This window comes from Panthera uncia, chromosome X (assembly GCF_023721935.1).
Source record: "Panthera uncia isolate 11264 chromosome X, Puncia_PCG_1.0, whole genome shotgun sequence".
Classification (NCBI taxonomy): Eukaryota; Metazoa; Chordata; class Mammalia; order Carnivora; family Felidae; genus Panthera; species Panthera uncia.
The window spans coordinates 59774602-59793993 of NC_064817.1; the positions used below are offsets into that span (position 1 = coordinate 59774602).

Below are 19392 nucleotides of genomic sequence, written 5' to 3' on the forward strand. Positions count from 1 at the left end.
GGGGGGGGGGGGGGGGGGGGGCGTTTCTTTTGAGGTGATACAAATGCTATAAAATTGACTGTGGTGACGGTTACACATATCTGTGAAATACTAAAACTGCTAAATTGTATACTTTAAATGGGTGAATTTTATGGTATATAAATTATATCTCAATAACTGTTAAAAGTGTTATTAGTCATTAAGGAAATGTTTTTTATGTGGTTTCACCCACAACAACATATCACTAAATCTCGACCAGCATATATAAAATTAAAAAGAAACTAGAGGTAACTCCAAATGCTGGTGTGGATGCAGAGAAACTGGATCACTCATACATTGCTTTGGCACTATTAAAATGGTGTGGCCCCTCTGGAAAACAGTTTATAGTTTAGGAGTGTCTTAAACATGTAATCATCATATGACGAACAAATTGCACTCTCAGGCATTTATCCTGGAGATGTGAAAATGTATGTTCACACAAATGTTCACCAGCAGTTATATTTGTAATAGCTCAAATATGGAATCAGCCCAGATGTCCTTTAACAGGTGAATGGTTAAGCAAACTGTAGTACATCCATACCATGAAACATCACTACACTGCAATAAAAAGGAAACAACTACAGATAATGCTACAATGCAGATGAATCTCTAGGGAATTAGGCTAAGTGAAAAAACTGAATCCCAACGTATATATACATAGGATTCCATTTATGTAACATGTTTTGAAATGGAGGACAGATTAGTAATTGCCAGGAATTAAACATAGGTAGGAGTCAGGCTAGAGAGGTTAGCATGATTATGAAAGGACAAGATGAGTAATCTGTGAGGGTGGATACACAACTGTGGCGGGGGTTGGGGGGGAGATTGTGAATTAATCCAAGTAACAGAATTGTACAAAACTTAATAAACCCACACAAGTACAAGGAAAACTGAGGAAATATGAATCAGACTGATAGATATCAATAGCTTGATTATAATAATATAGTTTGGTAAAATATTACCATTATGGGGGCAGTGGGCAAAGTGTATACAAGGGCTATGTATTAGTTGTTAAAACTGCAAAAAACATTGCACGTGAATCTATAATTTTCTGAATATAAATGTCACTTTAAAAAACTGTCAGAAAACTAGGAATAGAGGGAAACATCTTCAATTTAATAAAGTGTATTTACAAAAACCTTATATAGGGAAAAAATAGTTAACATAGAGGGAGGGAGGCAAACCACAAGAGACTCTTAAATACAGAGAAGAAACTGAGGATGGATAGGGGGTGAGGGAAAATGGGTGATGGGGTATTGAGGAGGGCACTTGTTGGGACGAGCACTGGGTGTTGTATGTAAGCCAATTTAACAATAAATTATATTTTTAAAAAAATTTTTAAATAAAACCCCAGAAAAGATAACTATACAGTTTTATTGGAGAAAGGTTTTCAAGAGTAAGTGTTCTGTATACTTTTTATTTTTTAAGGTTTTCTATTCTAAGATGGATAAATTCTATTAGTCTGTCATCAAATTCACTGACACTTCTATTCCTACCTTTACTCTGTCAAGTACAATGATTTGTTGCTCAAAATTATATTTTTTAGTTCTATAATTTCAAAATGGGTTTTTATAGTTTTTATGTCTGTGCTAAGATTTCCTATATATGTCTGTTCATCATAAATGTATTTGCCTTTTTGTGCTTGTGCATAGTTTAAAAGCTGCTTTAATATTCTTGGCTGCTAATAGCAACATTTGAGTTGTCTGTAGACTGGTCTCTAATGATTACCTTTCTACTTTAGAACTTCTTCTATTGGATTGCATACTGTTCATTTTGAAAGATACAGTGAAGACACTGCATCCCATTATGTTCCTCCAGACAGTTGATATTTCTATTATTGGGAGATATTAGCTAAAATCAAACCCCAAAATGATTACCCTGTACTAAAAGCAACTAAAAGTTTTCTACTGTTCTTTTTAACCCTACCTGAGCTGCCTGTAATCTGGGCTGCACTTGAATAATTCAATCACAAACATGGTTGGAGTTCTTGCAGCTTCTGGAGCTCCCAATCTGTAGCTCTCTTCTAAATGGAACCTTCCCCTCTTTTTACAAAAGCTGCTACAGTCTGGCATAAAAAAGGCTCTCAGATCAATGGAACAGAATGGAGAACCCAGAAATGGACCCACAAACGTATGGCCAACTAATCTTTGACAAAGCAGGAAGGAATAGCCAATGGAATAAAGACAGTCTGTCTCTTCAGCAAGTGGTGCTGGGAAAACTGGACAGCAACATGCAGAAGAATGAACCTGGACCACTTTCTTACACCATACACAAAAATAAACTCAAAATGGATGAAAGACCTCCATGTAAGACAGGAAGCCATCAAAATCTTCAAGGAAAAAGCAGGCAAAAAACTCTTTGATCCTGGTTGCAGCAACTCAACACGTCTCTGGAGGCAAGGGAAACAAAAGCAAAAATGAACTATTGGGACCTCCTCAAAATAAAAAGCTACTGCACAGCGAAGGAAACAATCAGCAAAACTAAAAGGCAACCGACAGAATGGGAGAAGATATTTGCAAATGACATATTGGATAAAGGATTAGTATCCAAAATCTATAAAGAACTTATCAAACTCAACACCCAAAAAACAAATAATCCAGTGAAGAAATGGGCAAAAGACATGAATAGACACTTCTCCAAAGAAGACATCCAGATGGCCAACCGACACATGAAAAAATGCTCAACATCACTCACCATCAGAGAAATACAAATCAAAAGCACAATGAGGGGCGCCTGTGTGGCTCAGTCGGTTGAGCGTCCAACTTCGGCTCAGGTCATGATCTCATAGCTTGTGAGTTCGAGCCCCACAATGGGGTCTGTGCTGACAGCTCAGAGTCTGGAGCCTACTTTGAATTCTGTGTCTCCCTCTCTCTCTGCCCCTAACCCACTCGCATTCTTCTCTCTCTCAAAAATAAATAAACATTAAAAAAAATTTAAAAGCACAATGAGATACCACCTCACACCTGTCAGAATGGCTAGCATTAACAACTCAGGCAACAACAGATGTTGGCAAGGATGCGGAGAGAAAGGATCTCTTTTGCACTGCTGGTAGGAATGCAAACTGGTACAGCCACTCTAGAAAACAGTATGGAGGTTCCTCAAAAAATTAAAAATAGAACTACCCTACGACCCAGCAACTGCACTACTAGGTATTTATCCAAGGGATACAGATATGCTGTTTCAAAGGGACACATGCACCCCCATGTTTATAAGAGCACTATCAACAATAGCCAAAGTATGGAAACAGCCCAAATGTCCATCGATGGATGAATGGATAAAGAAAATTTCAGCAATCAAAAAGAATGAAATCTTGCCAATTGCAACTACATGGATGGAACTGGAGGGTATAATACTAAGTGAAATTAGTCAGAGAAAGACAAAAATCATATGACTTCACTCATAAGAGGACTTTAAGATACAAAACAGATGAACTTAAGGGAAGGGAAGCAAAAATAATATAAAAACAGGGAGGGAACAAAACATAAGAGACTCTTAAATATGGAGAACAAACAGAGGGTTACTGGAGGGGTTGTGGGAGGGTAGATGGGCTAAATGGGTAAGGGACATTAAGGAAACTACTCCTGAAATTACTGTTGCACTATATGCTAACTAATTTGGATGTAAATTAAAAAAATAAAATTAAAAAAAAAAGCTGCTAGGGTCTCTAAATTTCTTTATACCTTATCCAACAAGAATGCAGATTACTATCCAAGTCTTAACTGACACCAATTGAGCTAACTGGCACTTTCCTTAAGGAAAAAAGGCTTAACAATTGGAAATTCACTATTGCTATTTCCTTCTTCCATGTGTTAACTCACCTCCCATTTATGTCTGCTTTTTGTCACTGGCCGTTCCTTCACATAACTGTTTTCAGTATTTTGGTCAGAGTGTAACTGGTATCTGTGGGAAATAATGTGCTTATGCAAATAAGCTAGTCTGCCACCAAACAATATACATCATTTGTAGAAGAGAATTCTAAACAATTCTAAACAATGGTTGGCAAATTTGAAACTAGGTGAATACCATGAGGACTGAGCAAATGAGTATAAAAAATGGAGGATAACAGGGCCAGATTTCTGTGTTGCAGAAAGAAATTAAAATATAAAAAGAGGAAGACTACAATGAAATCTATGGTACAAATTACAATTAAAAGTATCAATATCAACTTGGGGAGAAGATGATATAGAGTAGGAGGATCCTAAACTCACCTCCACCTATGGATACACCTCAATAGCACCCACATCAGTGTAAATAACACAGAAAATGACCCAAACACTGCCAAAACAGACTCTCCACCACAATCATAGAGAATACGCCACATCAAAAGTGATAGAAAGGATGCAGACAGGGTCACCAAAGTGACCCGAGACTGCAGGAAGAAGGGAAACTGCAAACACAGAGAAAGGATAAGAGCAGAACCCACACCAGGCTCCCCAGGCATGGGGGACCTGCACTGGAAAGGCAAATCCCCCATGTAACATTTGGCTTGAAAAGGTGAGGAACTTAACATTGTAACTTTTTATAACCAGTGGGCCTCAACACTTTGAACTTTAAAAATCAGCAGGCTTGGCTCTGGGAAAACCAGAGGGCAAGAGGAAACTGAGTCCCTGCCCTTAAAAGGGCCAGCATAACAAACAACCCTGCTGAGATATCACATAGAACCAGCAGTTTAAAAAACACCTGAGGTATACAGGAAGGAGATTTATTTATTTACTAATCTCAGAACCTGCATAGAAGGCACAGGGATCTTTCAGAGACTATTCTAAGAAAAGAATGGGCAGGCACCATTTTCCTCCCCAACCCCCAGTCCAGATATCCGGACACTTTCGGGAACTAGTGAACACCCTTGGGACCAGTGAATACTCTCCACCTAGCTTGCAAACAGCACACCATGCCCTCCACAAGAGTTCTGCAATGTAGCTCCAGGTCCTCTCCAGAGCAGATTAGTGCATAACTTGCTAATACCACGAACCCTACCCACACCACTACCTTTCCTGCCAATCTGCCCTATTTGACACAACCCCAGCAAGAGTCCACCTAGAGTGGCACCATAAAACTGGCATTGTGCAAGCAGACCTAACAGTGGCTAGAACCAATACAAAGTGACTCATGCCCTGGGGAGAAGGACAAATAACCACACAGCCCAGTTCAACTGTGGCACCATCAGAGGGCTGAGGGCAGACAGCTGGCTGATGACAGGCCCTGCACACTGATGTAAGTCTCAGAGGACAACACAAGGAGAGTACTCTGTAGTTGAGTTCAGAGGGTACCCTGCAAATGTCTCATAGCAGGAGCCATTCCCAGACTGGCGCACTGACAACACTGGGATCAAACTCTGCCCATAAGAGGCAAAGGGAGCTTTGCATCTAACTGCACTGAAAAAAAAATGTGGCTCAACCACAACAATAGTGTGCAAACAACATATATACAGGAGACACCCCCAAAACTCAAGGTTCTGGTGAACAGGGGACACCACACTACACGGAACTACAGGACGTCTTCCTTATAAGACCATTACTTACAAGCATAAGATACATTGACTTTCCTAACACACAGAGTTAGACAAAATGAGGAGAAAGAAGAATATGCCCTAAATGAAAAAAAAAACCTGACAGGTAGAGAGGCAAGTGAAATGGAGATAAGCAATATGGCTAATAGAGAATTTAAACAAATGGTCCTAGAGATACTTACTGGAATTGAGAAAAGAGTAGACGATCTCAAGGAGACCCTCTACAAAGAGATAAAATATAAGAAAGAATGGGGGTGCCTGGGTGGTTCGGTTAAGCGTCTGACCCTTGATTTTGGCCCAGGTCATGATCTCTCAGTTCGTGAGATATCGGAGATATCTGCACTAACAGCACAAAGCCTGCTTGGGATTCTCTTGCTCCCTCTCTGCCCCTCCCCCGCTCACATTCTCATTTTCTCTCTCTCTCAAAATAAATAAACTTAGAAAATAAAAATAATAAAGAACCAAGCAGAGATGAAAAACTCAATAACTGAAATTAAAAATACACGAGGAGGGAATAAATAGTACACTGAAGGATGCAGAAAATGGATTAGTGACCTGGAAGACAGAGTAATAGAAGGCAATCAAGCTGAACAAAAGAAAGTAAAAAATTTGAAAAATGAGAATAGATTAAAGGAACTCAGGAACACCATCAAGCATAATAACATTTACATAATAGGGATTCCAGAAAGAGAAGAAAGATAAAATGGGGTAGAAAGTTTATCTGAAGAAATAATAGCTGAAAAATTACCAAATGTGGGGAAAGGAACAAAAATCCAGATACACAAGGCACAGAAAGCACCCCCAAAGTCAACCCAAGAAGGTCTATACCAAGACAAACAGTAATTAAAATGGCAAAAAGTAGTGATAAAGAGAGGATTTTAAAATGAACAGGAGAAAGCAGGTACATTCAAGGGAAACACCATAAGGCTATCAGCTGATTTTTCAGCAAAAACAGTGAAGGCCAAAAGTAGGTGGCATGATTTAATCAAAGTGCTGAAAGGAAAAACCCTGCAAACAAGAATATTCTACCAGCAATGCTATCATTCAGAGTAGGAAACATAAAGTTTCCAGATCAACAAAAAATTAAAGGAATTCATCACCACTAAACCAGTCTTACAAAAAATATTAAAGGGTATAATCTGAGTGGGAAGATTACATCGCAAGTAAGATAAAGAAAAAGAGGAAGCACAAAAGCAGTAAAATTAAGTACATCTATAAAAATCAGTCAAAGGATTCACAAAACAAAAGGATGTAAAATAAGACACCATATATCTAAAACATAGGGGTGGGGAGAAAAAAGTAAAACTTCAGTGCTTTCAGTAGTGGTTCAAAATTAAGCAACCACCAACTTAATATAGACTGCTATATGCAGAGGATGTTATATATAAACATAATGATAGCCACAAATCAAAAGCTGGTAACAGATACGCAAAACATAAAAAGAAAGCAATCAAAGCACATCACTAATGAAAGGACGCAAACAATGAGAGAGCAAGAGAAAAAAAAAGACAAAAACAACCATATAACAAATAACAAAATGTCAATAAATACATACCTATTGATAATTACTTTGAATATAAATTGACTAAATGCTCCAATCAAAAGAAATCAGGTAACAAAATGGATAACAAAGCAAGATCCATCTGTGTGCTGCCTACGAGAGACTCATTTCAGACCTAAAGACACATGCATGTTGAAGGTGAATGGATGCAAACATTTATTATATGAATGGAAGGGAAAAGAAAGCTAGGGTAGCAATATTTATATATGTCAAAATAGACTTTAAAACAAAGACTGTAACAAGAGACAAAAAAGGACATAACAAGATCATGAAGGGAAAAATTCAACAAGAAAACGTTAACAATTGCAAATATGTATTAACCCAACATGATAGCATCCAAAAGCACAAAGCAGCCAATAACAAACAAAGGAGGTAACTGACAGTAACACAATAATAGTAAGGGACTTCAACTCCCAACTTACATCAATAGATAGATCATCCAAACAAAAAATAAAATCAGAAAGTAACCAATGGCTTTGAAGGACACACTGGACCACATGAATCTAACAAGTATGTTCAGAACATTCCATCTTAAAACTACAGAATACAGATTCTTTTCATATACACATAGAACATTCCCCACACAACAGATCATGTGTTAGGCCACAAAACAAGTTTCAAAAACATCAAAAAGATGGGGACGCCTGGGTGGCTCAGTCAGCTGAATGTCTGATTGTTGATTTCAGCTCAGGTCATGATCTCAGTTTGTGGGTTCAAGTCCGGTCTCAGGTTTTGCACTATCAGCACAGAGCCTACTTAGGGTTCTCTCTCTCCTCCTCTCTGTGCCCCTCCCTCACTAGCGTTATCTATCTCAAAATAAATAAGTAAACTTAAAAATAAAAGATGAAGTCATACCATGCATCTTTTCCAAACACTATGAAACTAGAAATTAACCACAAGAAAAAAAACTGGAGAACACATAAACACATGGAGATTAAATAACATGCTAATAAACAATAAGTAGGTCAACCAAGAAATTAAAGAGGAAATAAAAACAAATGTAAATAAATGAAAATAAAAACACAATGGTCCAAAATCTTTCACATGCAGCAAAAGATGTTCCAAGAGGAAAGTTTATGGCAAAACAGGCCTACCTTAAAGAGGTAAGAAAAATCTAAAATAAAAAACCTAAACTTATACCTAATGGAGCTAAGAAAAAAAAAAAAAAAAAGAATCACAAATGAAACCCAAAACAGGTAAAAGGAAGGAAATAAAAATAAGAGCAGAAACAAACAAAAAAGAAACTAAAAAAACAATACAACACATCAATGAAACCATAAGCTGGTTGTATGAAAAGATTAACAAAATTGATAAACCTTTATCCAGACTCATCAAAAAATAAAGAGAACTCAACATTAGAAAAGAGGAGAAATAAAAAAGCAACTGAACAGAAATACAAAGGATTAGAAGAGAATAGTATGAAAAAGTATATGACAACAAATTCGTACAACCTAGAAGAAATGGATAAATTCCTAGAAACATATAACCTCCCAAAATTGAATCAGGAGAAGTAAAACTGAATTTGAGAAGACTGATTACCAGCAGTAAGGTTGAATCAGTATTCAAAACACAACCAACAAACAAAAGTCCAGGACCAGATGATGTCACAGGTGAATTCTACCAAACATTTAAAGAGTTTAGGTGCACCTGGGTGGCTCAGTTGGCTGAGCATCTGACTTCAGCTCAGGTCATGATCTTGCGGTCCATGAGTTCGAGCCCCGCCCTGGGCTCTGTGCTGACAGCTCAGAGCCTAGAGCCTGCTTTGGAGTCTGTGTCTCCCTCTCTCTCTGCCCCTCCCCCACGCATGCTCACTTTCTCTCTCTCTCTCTCTGTCAAAAATAAATAAACATTAAAAAATAATAATAAAACAATAAAGAGTTTAATACCAGGTTACCCAGGTAGCTCAGTTAAGCGCCGACTCTTGGTTTTGGCTTGGGTCATGAACTCACAGTTTTGAGTTAGAGCCCCACATCGGGCTATGTGCTAACATTTCGGAGCCTGCATGGAATTCTCTCTCTCCCTCTCTCTCTTCCCCAGCCCCACTTTCTCTCTTTCTCAAAATAAACTTTAGAAAAAATTTTGAGGGACACCTGAGTGGCTCAGTCAGCTGAGCATCTGACTTCAGCTCAGGTCATGATCTCATCGCTCATAAGTTTGAGCCCCGCGTCAGGCTCTCTGCTGACAGCACGGAGCCTGCTTCGGTTCCTGTCTCCCTCTCTCTGCCCCTCCCCAGCTCGTGCTTTCTCTATGTCTCAAAAATAAATAAAAACATCAAAAATGGGGTGCCTGGGTGGCTCAGTTGGTTAAGCGTCCAACTTTGGCTCAGGTCATGATGCCGCGGTTTGTGCGTTCGAGCCCCACATCATCCTCTGTGCTGACAGCTTGCTCAGAGCCTGGAGCCTGCTCCGGATTCTGTCTCCCTTTCTCCCTGCCCCTCCCCCGCTCACACTCTGTCTCTGTCAAAAATAAATAAACATTAAAAAAAATTTTTAAAGAGTTTAATACCTATTCTTCTCAAACTATTCCAAAAAATAAAAGAAAGCAAGCTTCCAATTTCATTCTATAAGGCCAGTGTTAACTCTGATACCAAAACCAGATAAAGATACCACTAAAAAAAAGAACTAAAGGCCAATATCCCCACTGAACATAGATGCAAAAATCCCTCAACAAAGTATTAGCAAACTGAATCCCAATAATACATTTAAAAATTCATTTACCATGATCAGGCAGGATTTATTCCTGGAATGCAAGTGTGGTTCAATATTCACAAATCAATTAACATGATATATCACATTCACAAGAGAAAGGATTAAAAAATATGATAATTTCAAAAGATGCAAAAAATGTCTGACAAAGTACAACATCCATTCATGACAAAAATCCTCAACAAAGTAGCTTTAGAGGAAACATACCTCAAAAATAACAAAGGCCATTTATGAGAAACCCGCAGCTAACTGTGGAAAGAACTGGGAGCTTTTCCCCTAAGGTCAGGAATAAGACAAGGATGCCTTGCACTTTTATTCAACATAGTACAAGACGTCCTAGCCAGGGTGCCTGGGTGGCTCAGTTGGTTAAACGTCAGACTTCAGCTCAGGTCACAATCTCAGTCTGTGAGTTCGAGCCCCGCGACGGGCTCCGTGCTGACAGCTCAGAGTCTGGAGCCATCTTTGGATTCTGTGTCTCCCTCTCTCTCTGCCCCTCCCCTTCTCATGTTCTGTCTCTGTCTCAAAAATAAATAAAAACATTTTAAAAAATTAAAAAAAAGAAGTCTTAGCCACAGCAATCAGACAACAAAAAGAAAGAAAAGGCACCCAAACTGTTAGGAAGAAGTAAAATTTTCACTATTAGCAGATAATAGGATACTTTCTAGAGGAAACCCTAAAGACTCCAACAAAAAAAACTACTAGAACTAATATAAGAATTCATTAAAGTCTCAGGATACAAAATCAATCTACAGAAATCTGTTGCATTTCTACACACTAATAATGAAGTACAAAAAAAAAAAGATTAAGAAAATAATCCCACTGACAATTTTACCAAAAACAAGAAGATACCTAGGAATAAACCTAAACAAAGAGTTAAAAGATCTGTACTCTGAAATCTACAGAACACTTATGAAAGAAGTTGAAGAGGACACAAAGAAATGGAAAAACATTCCATGCTCATGGAATGGAAACAAATATTGTTTTTTTTCCCCAAGTTCACACCAGACGGGTAACGTGCCAAGGTGGTAACAAAGGTTTAGGGGAGGCACATGCCACACAATTGTGTGAACACCCAATCATCATGCTTATGAACTACAAAAGGTTCCAGAACAAATACTATTAAAATGTCGATATTACTCAAAGCAATCTACACGTTTAATGCAATCCCAGTCAAATAACCAAGAGCATTTTTCATAGAACTAGAAAGAACATTCCTAAAATTTGTATGGAACCACAGAAGTCCCTGAATAACTAAAGCAATCTTGAAAAAGAAGAACAAAACTGGAGGTATCACAACCCCAGATTTCAAGATATGCTACAAAGCTATAGTAATCAAAAACAGTATGGTACTTCCATAAAAACAAATACATAGATCAATGGAACAAGACAGCCCAAAAATAAATCCAAGATTATATGGTTGATTAATTTTCATATAAAGTAGGCAAGAATATGCAATGGGAAAAAAAACAGCCTCTTCAACAAATGATAATGGGAAAATTGGACACCTATATGCAGAAGAATTAAACTGGAACACTTTCTGATACCATAAACAGAAATAAACTCAAAATGGATTAAAGACCTAAATGTGAGACCTGAAACTATAAAAATCCTAGAAGAGTGCACAGGCAGTAATTTCTCTGAGATCCACCATAACAACACTTTTCTAGAGGTCTTCCGAGGCATTTGTTTCCTGTGTAATACAATCACACAGAAAACAAAAGCAAAAATAAACTATTGGGACTACATCAAAATAAAATCCTTCTGCAGAGCAAAGAAAACAATCAACAAAACTAAAAGACAACCTACTGAATAGGAGAAGACATCTGAAAATGACATATCCAATAAAGGGTTAATATACAAAATATGTAAAGAACTTACACAACTCGGGACACCTGGGTGGCACAGTCGGTTAAACGTCCAACTTTGCCTCAGGTCATGATCTCACAGCTCATGAGTTCGAGCCCCACATCGGGCTCTGTGCTGACAGCTCAGAGCCTGGAGCCTGCTTCAGATTCTGTCTCCCTTTCTCTCTGTCTCTCTCTGTCTCTCTGTCTCTGTCTCTCTCTCTCTCAAATACATAAACATTTAAAAAGTGTTAAATTTTTAATGTTTTATTTATTTTTGAGAAAGAAACAGAGTACAAGCGGGGGAGGGGCAGAGAGAGAGAGAGGGAGACACAGAATCCAAAGAAGGCTGCAGGCTCTGAGTTGTCAGCACAGAGCCCAACACGAGGCTCGAACTCATGAACCACAAGATCATGACCTGAGCTGAAGTCAGATGCTTAACTGATTGAGCCACCCAGGTGCCCCAACATTAAAAAAAGTTTAAAAAAAAAAAAAAGGACTTACACAAATCAACACCAAAAAAAAAAAACTACACAATAATCCAATTTTTTAAAATGGGCAGAAGACACGAACATACATTTTTCCAAAGACAGAGATGACCAACATGAAAAGATGCTCAACATCATTCATCATCAGGGAAATGCAAATTAAAACCACAATGAGATATCACCTCACACCTGTCAGAATGGCTGAAATTTAAAACATGAGAAACCACAAGTGTTTGCTAGGATATGAAGAACAAGGTACACTTGTGCACTGTTGGTGGGAATGGAAACTGGTACAGCCACTATGGAAAACCATATAGAGGTTCCTCAAAAATTAATAATACAATCACCATATGCTCCAGTAATTCCACTACTGGGTATTTACCAAAAAAATATATAAAAACACTAACTTGAAAAGATATGCACACACCTATGTTTATTAGAGTATTATTTAAAATACCCAATATATGGAAGCAACCCAAGTGTCCATCAATAGATGAATGGATAAAGACAATGTGGTATGTATATACAATGGAATATTACTCAGCCATAAAAAAGAATGAAACCTTACCATTTGCAACAACATGGATGATCTAGAGGGTATAGTATTAAGCGAAATAAGTCAAAGACAAATACCATATGATTTCACTCATATGTGGAACTGAAGAAAACAAAGAAAAAAAGTGACAAACAAATGACTCTTAAACATAGAGAATAAACTGGTGTTTACCAGAGGAGAGATGGGTAGATGAAGTAAGTAAAGGAGATTAAGAGTACTCTTAATGTAAAGAATTGTGGAATCACTATATTGTACACCTGAAAATAATATAAAACTGCATGTTAATTATATCAGAATTTAAAAATTAATTTAAAAAATAAAAATGTCAAAATCAACTTATGAAAATAGAATACATATATCCGCTTTCTCTGTGAGAGGGCCTGGAAGCAAAGACGTCCTGGTGGCAATAAGAACATCATATAACCAGATGTTGGTTTCTAAACACATTATCTCATTAAAATGAACCAGAACTCCTTGGAGAAATAACTGATTCTTGGGTTAGGAAAAAGACAATGCAAAGTAAACATTCAACATCTCATAAGGGCAGAAAGTAATGAAGTGCTCTAGAATGAGGACTTTTCAAAAGATCAGCGGAAGCCATACAGAAGGGGCTCCCACTGGCCAACAGTGATACAAAAGAGCACTGAAATAAATAATGATGGGGCACCTGGGTGGCTCAGTCAGTTAAGTGTCTGACTTTAGCTCAGGTCATGATCTCACAGTTCATGGGTTTGAGCCCCCCACCAGGCTCTGTGCTGACAACTCAGAGCCTGGTACCTGCTTCGGACCCTGTGTCTCCCTCTCTCTCTGCCCCTCCCCTACTCATGCTCGCTCACTCGCTCTCTCCCAAAAATAAACATTAAAAAAAGTTTAATGATAGAATTATTCTTGGCAAAGAAAGAAATTACTACATACTAATATAATCAAATGAAGAGAGAATGGCATGTAAAGCCCTCCCTTATAGTAATATACCATCTAAAACATAGAAGTATAGATTATCAGCATTTGGAACTCACCAAAGTAATACATCATTAGCAGAGAATCATGAAGGGATACTGTAGTATGCATAATTTCTACAAATGGCCCCCCAAAATTTCATGCCCCACAATATCCAGAATCTGTGAATGTGAGGAAACGCTACTTCCATGATTGTGCTATATAAAATGACACAGCTGGCCTTAAAAATTGGAGGCGGGGGGCACCTAGGTGGCTCAGTCAGTTAAGCGTCCAAGTTTGGCTCAGGTCATGATCTCACAGTCCGTGAGTCCTAGCCCTGCATCAGGCTCTTTGCTGACAGCTTGGAGCCTGGAGCCTACTTCGGATTCTGTGTCTCCTCTCTCTCTGCCCCTCCCCTGCTCACACTCTGTTTTTCTCTCTCAAAAATAAATAAACATTAAAAAAATTGGAGGGAGGGGTAAAAGGGATTTGGCTAATCACATGAGTCCTTAACAGTGGGGAAAATTCTCCAGATGGTGGCAGAATTGACAGAAGAAGTAAGCAGAAGAGTTAGATACAAATCATGAGAAAGTCTCAACATGCTGTTGCTACCTTTGAATATGGAGGGGGTCATGTGAGAAGAAATACAAATAGCCTTAAGAAGCTGAGAGGATCTTGTCCAATGACCACCAAGAAATGGGAACCTCAGAAGTACAACCACAAGGACTTGAATTCTGCCAACAATCTGAATCAGCACAGAAATGGATTTTCCCACAGAGCCTTCAAAAAGGAATACAGTCTTTATGTTTTTAAGTTTATTTATTTATTTTGTGAGAGACAGAGACATAACATGTGAGCCAGGGATGGGCAGAAAGAGGGAGAGAGAGAGAATCCCAAGCAGATTCTGCACTATTAGCACAAAGCCCAATGCAGGGCTGAAACTCACAAACTGTGAGATCGTCACCAGAGCTGAAACCAAGAGTCTGATGTTTAACTGACTGAGTCACCCAGGCACCCCAGAAAGGAACATAGTCATTTTTTTTATGTTTATTTATTTTTGAAGGAGAGAGAGAAAAAGAGTGTAGCAGGGGAGGGGTAGAAGAGAGAGACACAGCCTAAAATTTTTTTAATGTTTATTTATTTTTGGAAGAGAGAGAGAAAAAGAACATAGTCTTAATGACACTTTCACTTTAGCCCTGTGACACCCTGGGCAGAGACCAGAAAAGGTCACTGGACTCCTGACCTACAGAAATGTGAAATAATACATTTGGATTATTGGAAGCTGCCATGTTTGTGTTAATTTGCAACAGAAAACACATAAATTAACTTTTGATGATGAAAAAGAATACCTAGTTTCACAGTAATCTCCTACAAATTACTTATTAGTTACAAAGGAATAAATCATTAAGTTTACAGTGGATTAATCTAGCAAATCAACCATAACAAAGTATCCTAAGTTAACATCACCAATAAAAGAAAAAAATTACAGGGGTGCCTGGGTGGCTTAGTCAGTTAAGCATCTGACTTCATCTCAGATCATGATCTCACAGTTTGTGGATTCAAGCCCTGTGTCGGGCTCTGTGCTGACAGCTCAGATCTTGGAGCCTGCTTCAGATTCTGTGTCTCCCTCTCTGTGCCCCTTCCCCTCTTGCGTGCTGTCTCTCTCTCAAAAATACATACTATTTTTTTTAAAAAGTGTTATAAAAAGAAAAAAATTACAGGGGCACCTGGGTGGCTCAGTCGGCTAAGCATCTGACTCTTGATTTCAGCTCAAGACATCATGGTTCATGGGTTTGAGCCCTGCATCGGGCTCTGTGCTGATAGTGGGGAACCTGATTGGGATTCTCTGCTTCCATCTCTCTCTACCCCTCCCTTGCTTGTTCTCTCTCTCTCAAAAATGAATAAAAACTTTAAAAAAAAGAAAAAATTACATCATGTGTCTTGTGAGATGATGTATTGACAACAACACAGCACCACCTACATAGTAACCTTGACCAAAAAAATAAATAAATAACTTGAATCTACCTATTCAGACAAATTCACATCAAGGGTCACCAATGTAATAGACCTTTGCATTTCAAAATGGTCACGGTTACAACAGAGAAATGGTTTTAGATTTGAAAAGACTAAAGAGACCACTATACACAATATGTTATCTTCAAGTGGATCCTTGACTTGGGAGGAACAACTTATCTATAAAAACTGTTGGGGCAATTTTTGAATTAAGAATAGGGACTATGGATTAGATAACACTACATATTTAGTTTTACCCACCTACTTACCCTTCCCATTATTATTCATTAATTTCTGTATTTTGGTATTGCCATTTCAAATTATTTTCCTTCTGATTAAAAAAAAGCCTTTAGTATTCCAACTAGTGTAGGTCTACTAACATGGAGTTCTCACTTTTTTTCTATATTAATTTCACCTTTACTTTTGAAAGACGTTTTCACTGAATATAGAGTACCAAGATGGCAATTACTTTCATTTGGTACTTTAAAGTCATGTAGCTTCTATCATTCATGTATGCTATCACTGTTATTGCTACTCCCTTTAAAAGCAATGAATTTTTTCCTCTGCCTGTTTCTAAGTTTTTCTCTTGGTTTTGTTGTTGTTGTTGTTTTGTTCTTTAGGAGTTTAATTTTCTCTCCTTTTGGAACTCTAATTATATGGTTAACTTCTCACTGTGGTCTACCTCTACTATACTTTTTGTACCAATTTTATCTGTGGTGCACATGCATGTATATGTGTGTGTGTGTGTGTGTGTGTGTGTGTGTGTGTGTGTGTGTATTCAGTTCTTCTATATGTAGCTACCCATGAAAACATGAAAATAAGTTATCATCACATGATACAGGATACTTTTAAAAAGGAGAAAAGGAGGGACAAATGAGATGTTAAGTCTTATTTATACAAAAAAATATACCAATTCTACTCAGAAGTTATCAAACATAAAAATTTAACTCAATACACAAACAACTGCTAAGATAATATATTTCTATACTGCTCCTGCCTCTTCTAATACTACCTATTTTTCATAGTGACATTTATCACCCACTCTAGAAGACATCTCCATTAGGCATAAAACCATAAGTACATCATTCTCTAAGCACCTATAACCACACAACCTACATTTTATTTATCTAAATTAAAATCTCCAACATCAGGAGCACCTGGGTGACTCAGCTGGTTGAGCATCCTGACTCTTGATTTCTGCTCGGGTCATGGGATCAAGCCCTGTGTTAACACAGAGCCCACCTGAGATTCTCTCTCTCTCTCAAATGAAATAATTCTCTAATATCAGATATTAGCTAAATACTAAATACATAACAGCTATTAAAGCTTTTGCTAGCTTCTCCCTCCCAAAAATGAATGGAAAATAGACTAGAAGATATTGCATATTATTTTTCAATTTACCTGTGCTTTGGTTCATCACAAGTCTTGGAGGAGAACTTGTTTCTTCAGATTCTTCTGATGAGTGTGCAAGGAAGTCATGAAGCTTCTGCACCAATGTATTCAACTTGCTTTCACTATTAAAACAAAAAATTTAAAGAACTTCCTTAATTAGCTTGTCATGTATTTAATCAAGTGTAAGGGTCTAACAAACTGAAAACATATCTATACTGTAAGTCATCTGAAAGAAAGCATATTCAATATAAAAGTTAAAAAAATGAATGTTAATTATTTCAGTAAGGATTTGAAAAACAACCCAACCTACTTTATACTTACCCAGGATCAAAATATAATTTAAGGAAAAAGCTGATGAGATTTTGCTCTACATCATTTAGAATAATAATTGAGTAATGTATCGAATATATTTACTAAACACTCCCTGGAAAGCTTCTACAGTTTTTTTGTTTATCATTCTGTCTTCTGCTTGTCACAGAATAATTGTATAAATGACACAAAGATGAATAAAATTTAAAACAGGACTTAGGAGAGCTCACAGATTCCCAGGGAAATATTTATGCAGCTTAATTGTTACAGCATATCCTGCTAAGTTATATAATAGGTACATCTGTAATCCAACAGTTATACAAGTTAAAAGCTTAAAAAATGCACAAAAATAAACATGTACCCCAATTCTAGTATGTTTTCCTAAACTTTTAAAAGAGGAAAAATAGATAAAACTCACTTCATTGAAATTTAAAACTTTTGTGCATTAAAAGATAGCATCAAAAAGTAAAGAGAAAATCCATACAACTAAAGAAAACTATCTTCAAATCATATATCTGAAAAGATATTAATAGCCTTTTATATAATATATATCCTTTAATAAGACCATATATATCCTTTAAAATGCTTTTTATGCTTTTAATGAAGAATTTTTACAATTAAAACAATGAAAGAAGACCCAATTTAAAAATGGGCAAGGACTTAGATATACATTTCCCCAAAGAAGATATACAAAGGGCCAGTAAACACATGAAAAATGCAGGGGCACCTGGGTGGCTCAGTCGGTTAAGAGTCCAACTTCGGCTCAGGTCATGATCCTGTGATTCATGTGTTTGAGCCCCATGTCAGACGCTGTGCTGACAGCTCAGAGGCTGAAACCTGCTTCAGACTCTGTGTCTCCCTCTCTCTGCCTCTCCCCTGCTCATACTCTGTCTCTCTCTCTCTAAAATAAATAAAACATTTATACACATGAAAAATGCTCAAGATTATGAGTCATTAGGACAATGCATTAGGTGCCTGGGTGGCTCACTGGGTAGAGCTTCCAACTCTTGATTTCGCTCAGGTCGTGACCTCACAATTTGTGAGATCAAGCCCCGCATCTGGGTCTGCAATGACAGCACACAGCATGCTTCAGATTCTCTTCCTCTCTCTATGCCCCTCCCATGCACATGCACACACTCTCTCTGCCTCAAATAAACATTTTTTTAAAAAAGGAAAATGCAAATCAAAACCATAGTAAGATACCACTCTTTAGAGTGGATGTAATTTTTAAAATGAAAAATAAGAGTTAGCAAGTGTGTAAAGAAATTGGAACCCAAATACATTGCTGGTAGAGATGTAAAATGGTATAGGCACTGTAAAAATGTTTAGTGGTAACTCAAAAAGTTAAACATAAAGTTTCCAAATGACTCAGTAATTCCATTCCTAGATATATATCCAAGAGAATAAAATCACATGCCCACACAAAAAATACTGTACACAAATGGTCATGGCAGCAATGTTCATAATAGCCAACAAAAGGAGAAAGTACCCAAATGTCCACCAACTGCTAAACAATGGAATATTATATCCCAATAAAAAGGAAAGAAATATTCATCCTAAAGCATGCTAAAGCATGGATGATCATTGGAAACATTATGCTAAAAAAGGCAAATGCAAAATGCCACATATTGGATGATTCCATTTATAGATATAAAATGTCCAATATATGCAATTCTATAAAGACAATAAGATTAGTAACTGCCAGGCGATAGAGGAAGTGGGGTATTGGGAGGTATGTGTTATTTTGGGGAGGCAATGAAAATTTTCTAGAATTACAAAGTGTGACAGTTGCACAATATTGTAAATTTGCTAGAAAAAAAACATTAAATTCTAAACTAAATTGATGTAAACCGTGAATTTTATGTGAATTTTCTCAATAAAAATTGCAAAGAGAGGAAGACATTCAAGAATCCATTTATATATTTAAAGGTAATACCTGCATATACACTTCCAAAAAATCCATAACCAAAATTTAAAAGGCAAACTAACTTGAAAATAAGAATATAAAAACAACCTCATTAGATTTTCTAAAAATACTAAATTCCTAGTAAGTGAATAAAA

The 19392-nt window shown here is 37.2% G+C and overlaps 1 protein-coding gene and 1 non-coding gene across 9 annotated transcripts in view; both read right to left on the bottom strand.

Moving 5' to 3' along the window:
• The window catches only part of ATRX (ATRX chromatin remodeler), a 314554-nt gene that overhangs the window by 250054 nt on the left and 45108 nt on the right, over positions 1-19392 (bottom strand). For all 8 annotated transcript variants that reach the window (XM_049643991.1, XM_049643990.1, XM_049643987.1 and 5 more), the window contains one exon: positions 17032-17144. In XM_049643991.1, coding sequence (XP_049499948.1) covers positions 17032-17144 — 113 coding nt within the window. The remainder of the gene's footprint in view (positions 1-17031; positions 17145-19392) is intronic.
• LOC125932484 (small nucleolar RNA U13) lies at positions 10793-10897 on the bottom strand. Its single transcript, XR_007460644.1, has one exon. It is a non-coding gene; the product is annotated as a small nucleolar RNA U13 (small nucleolar RNA).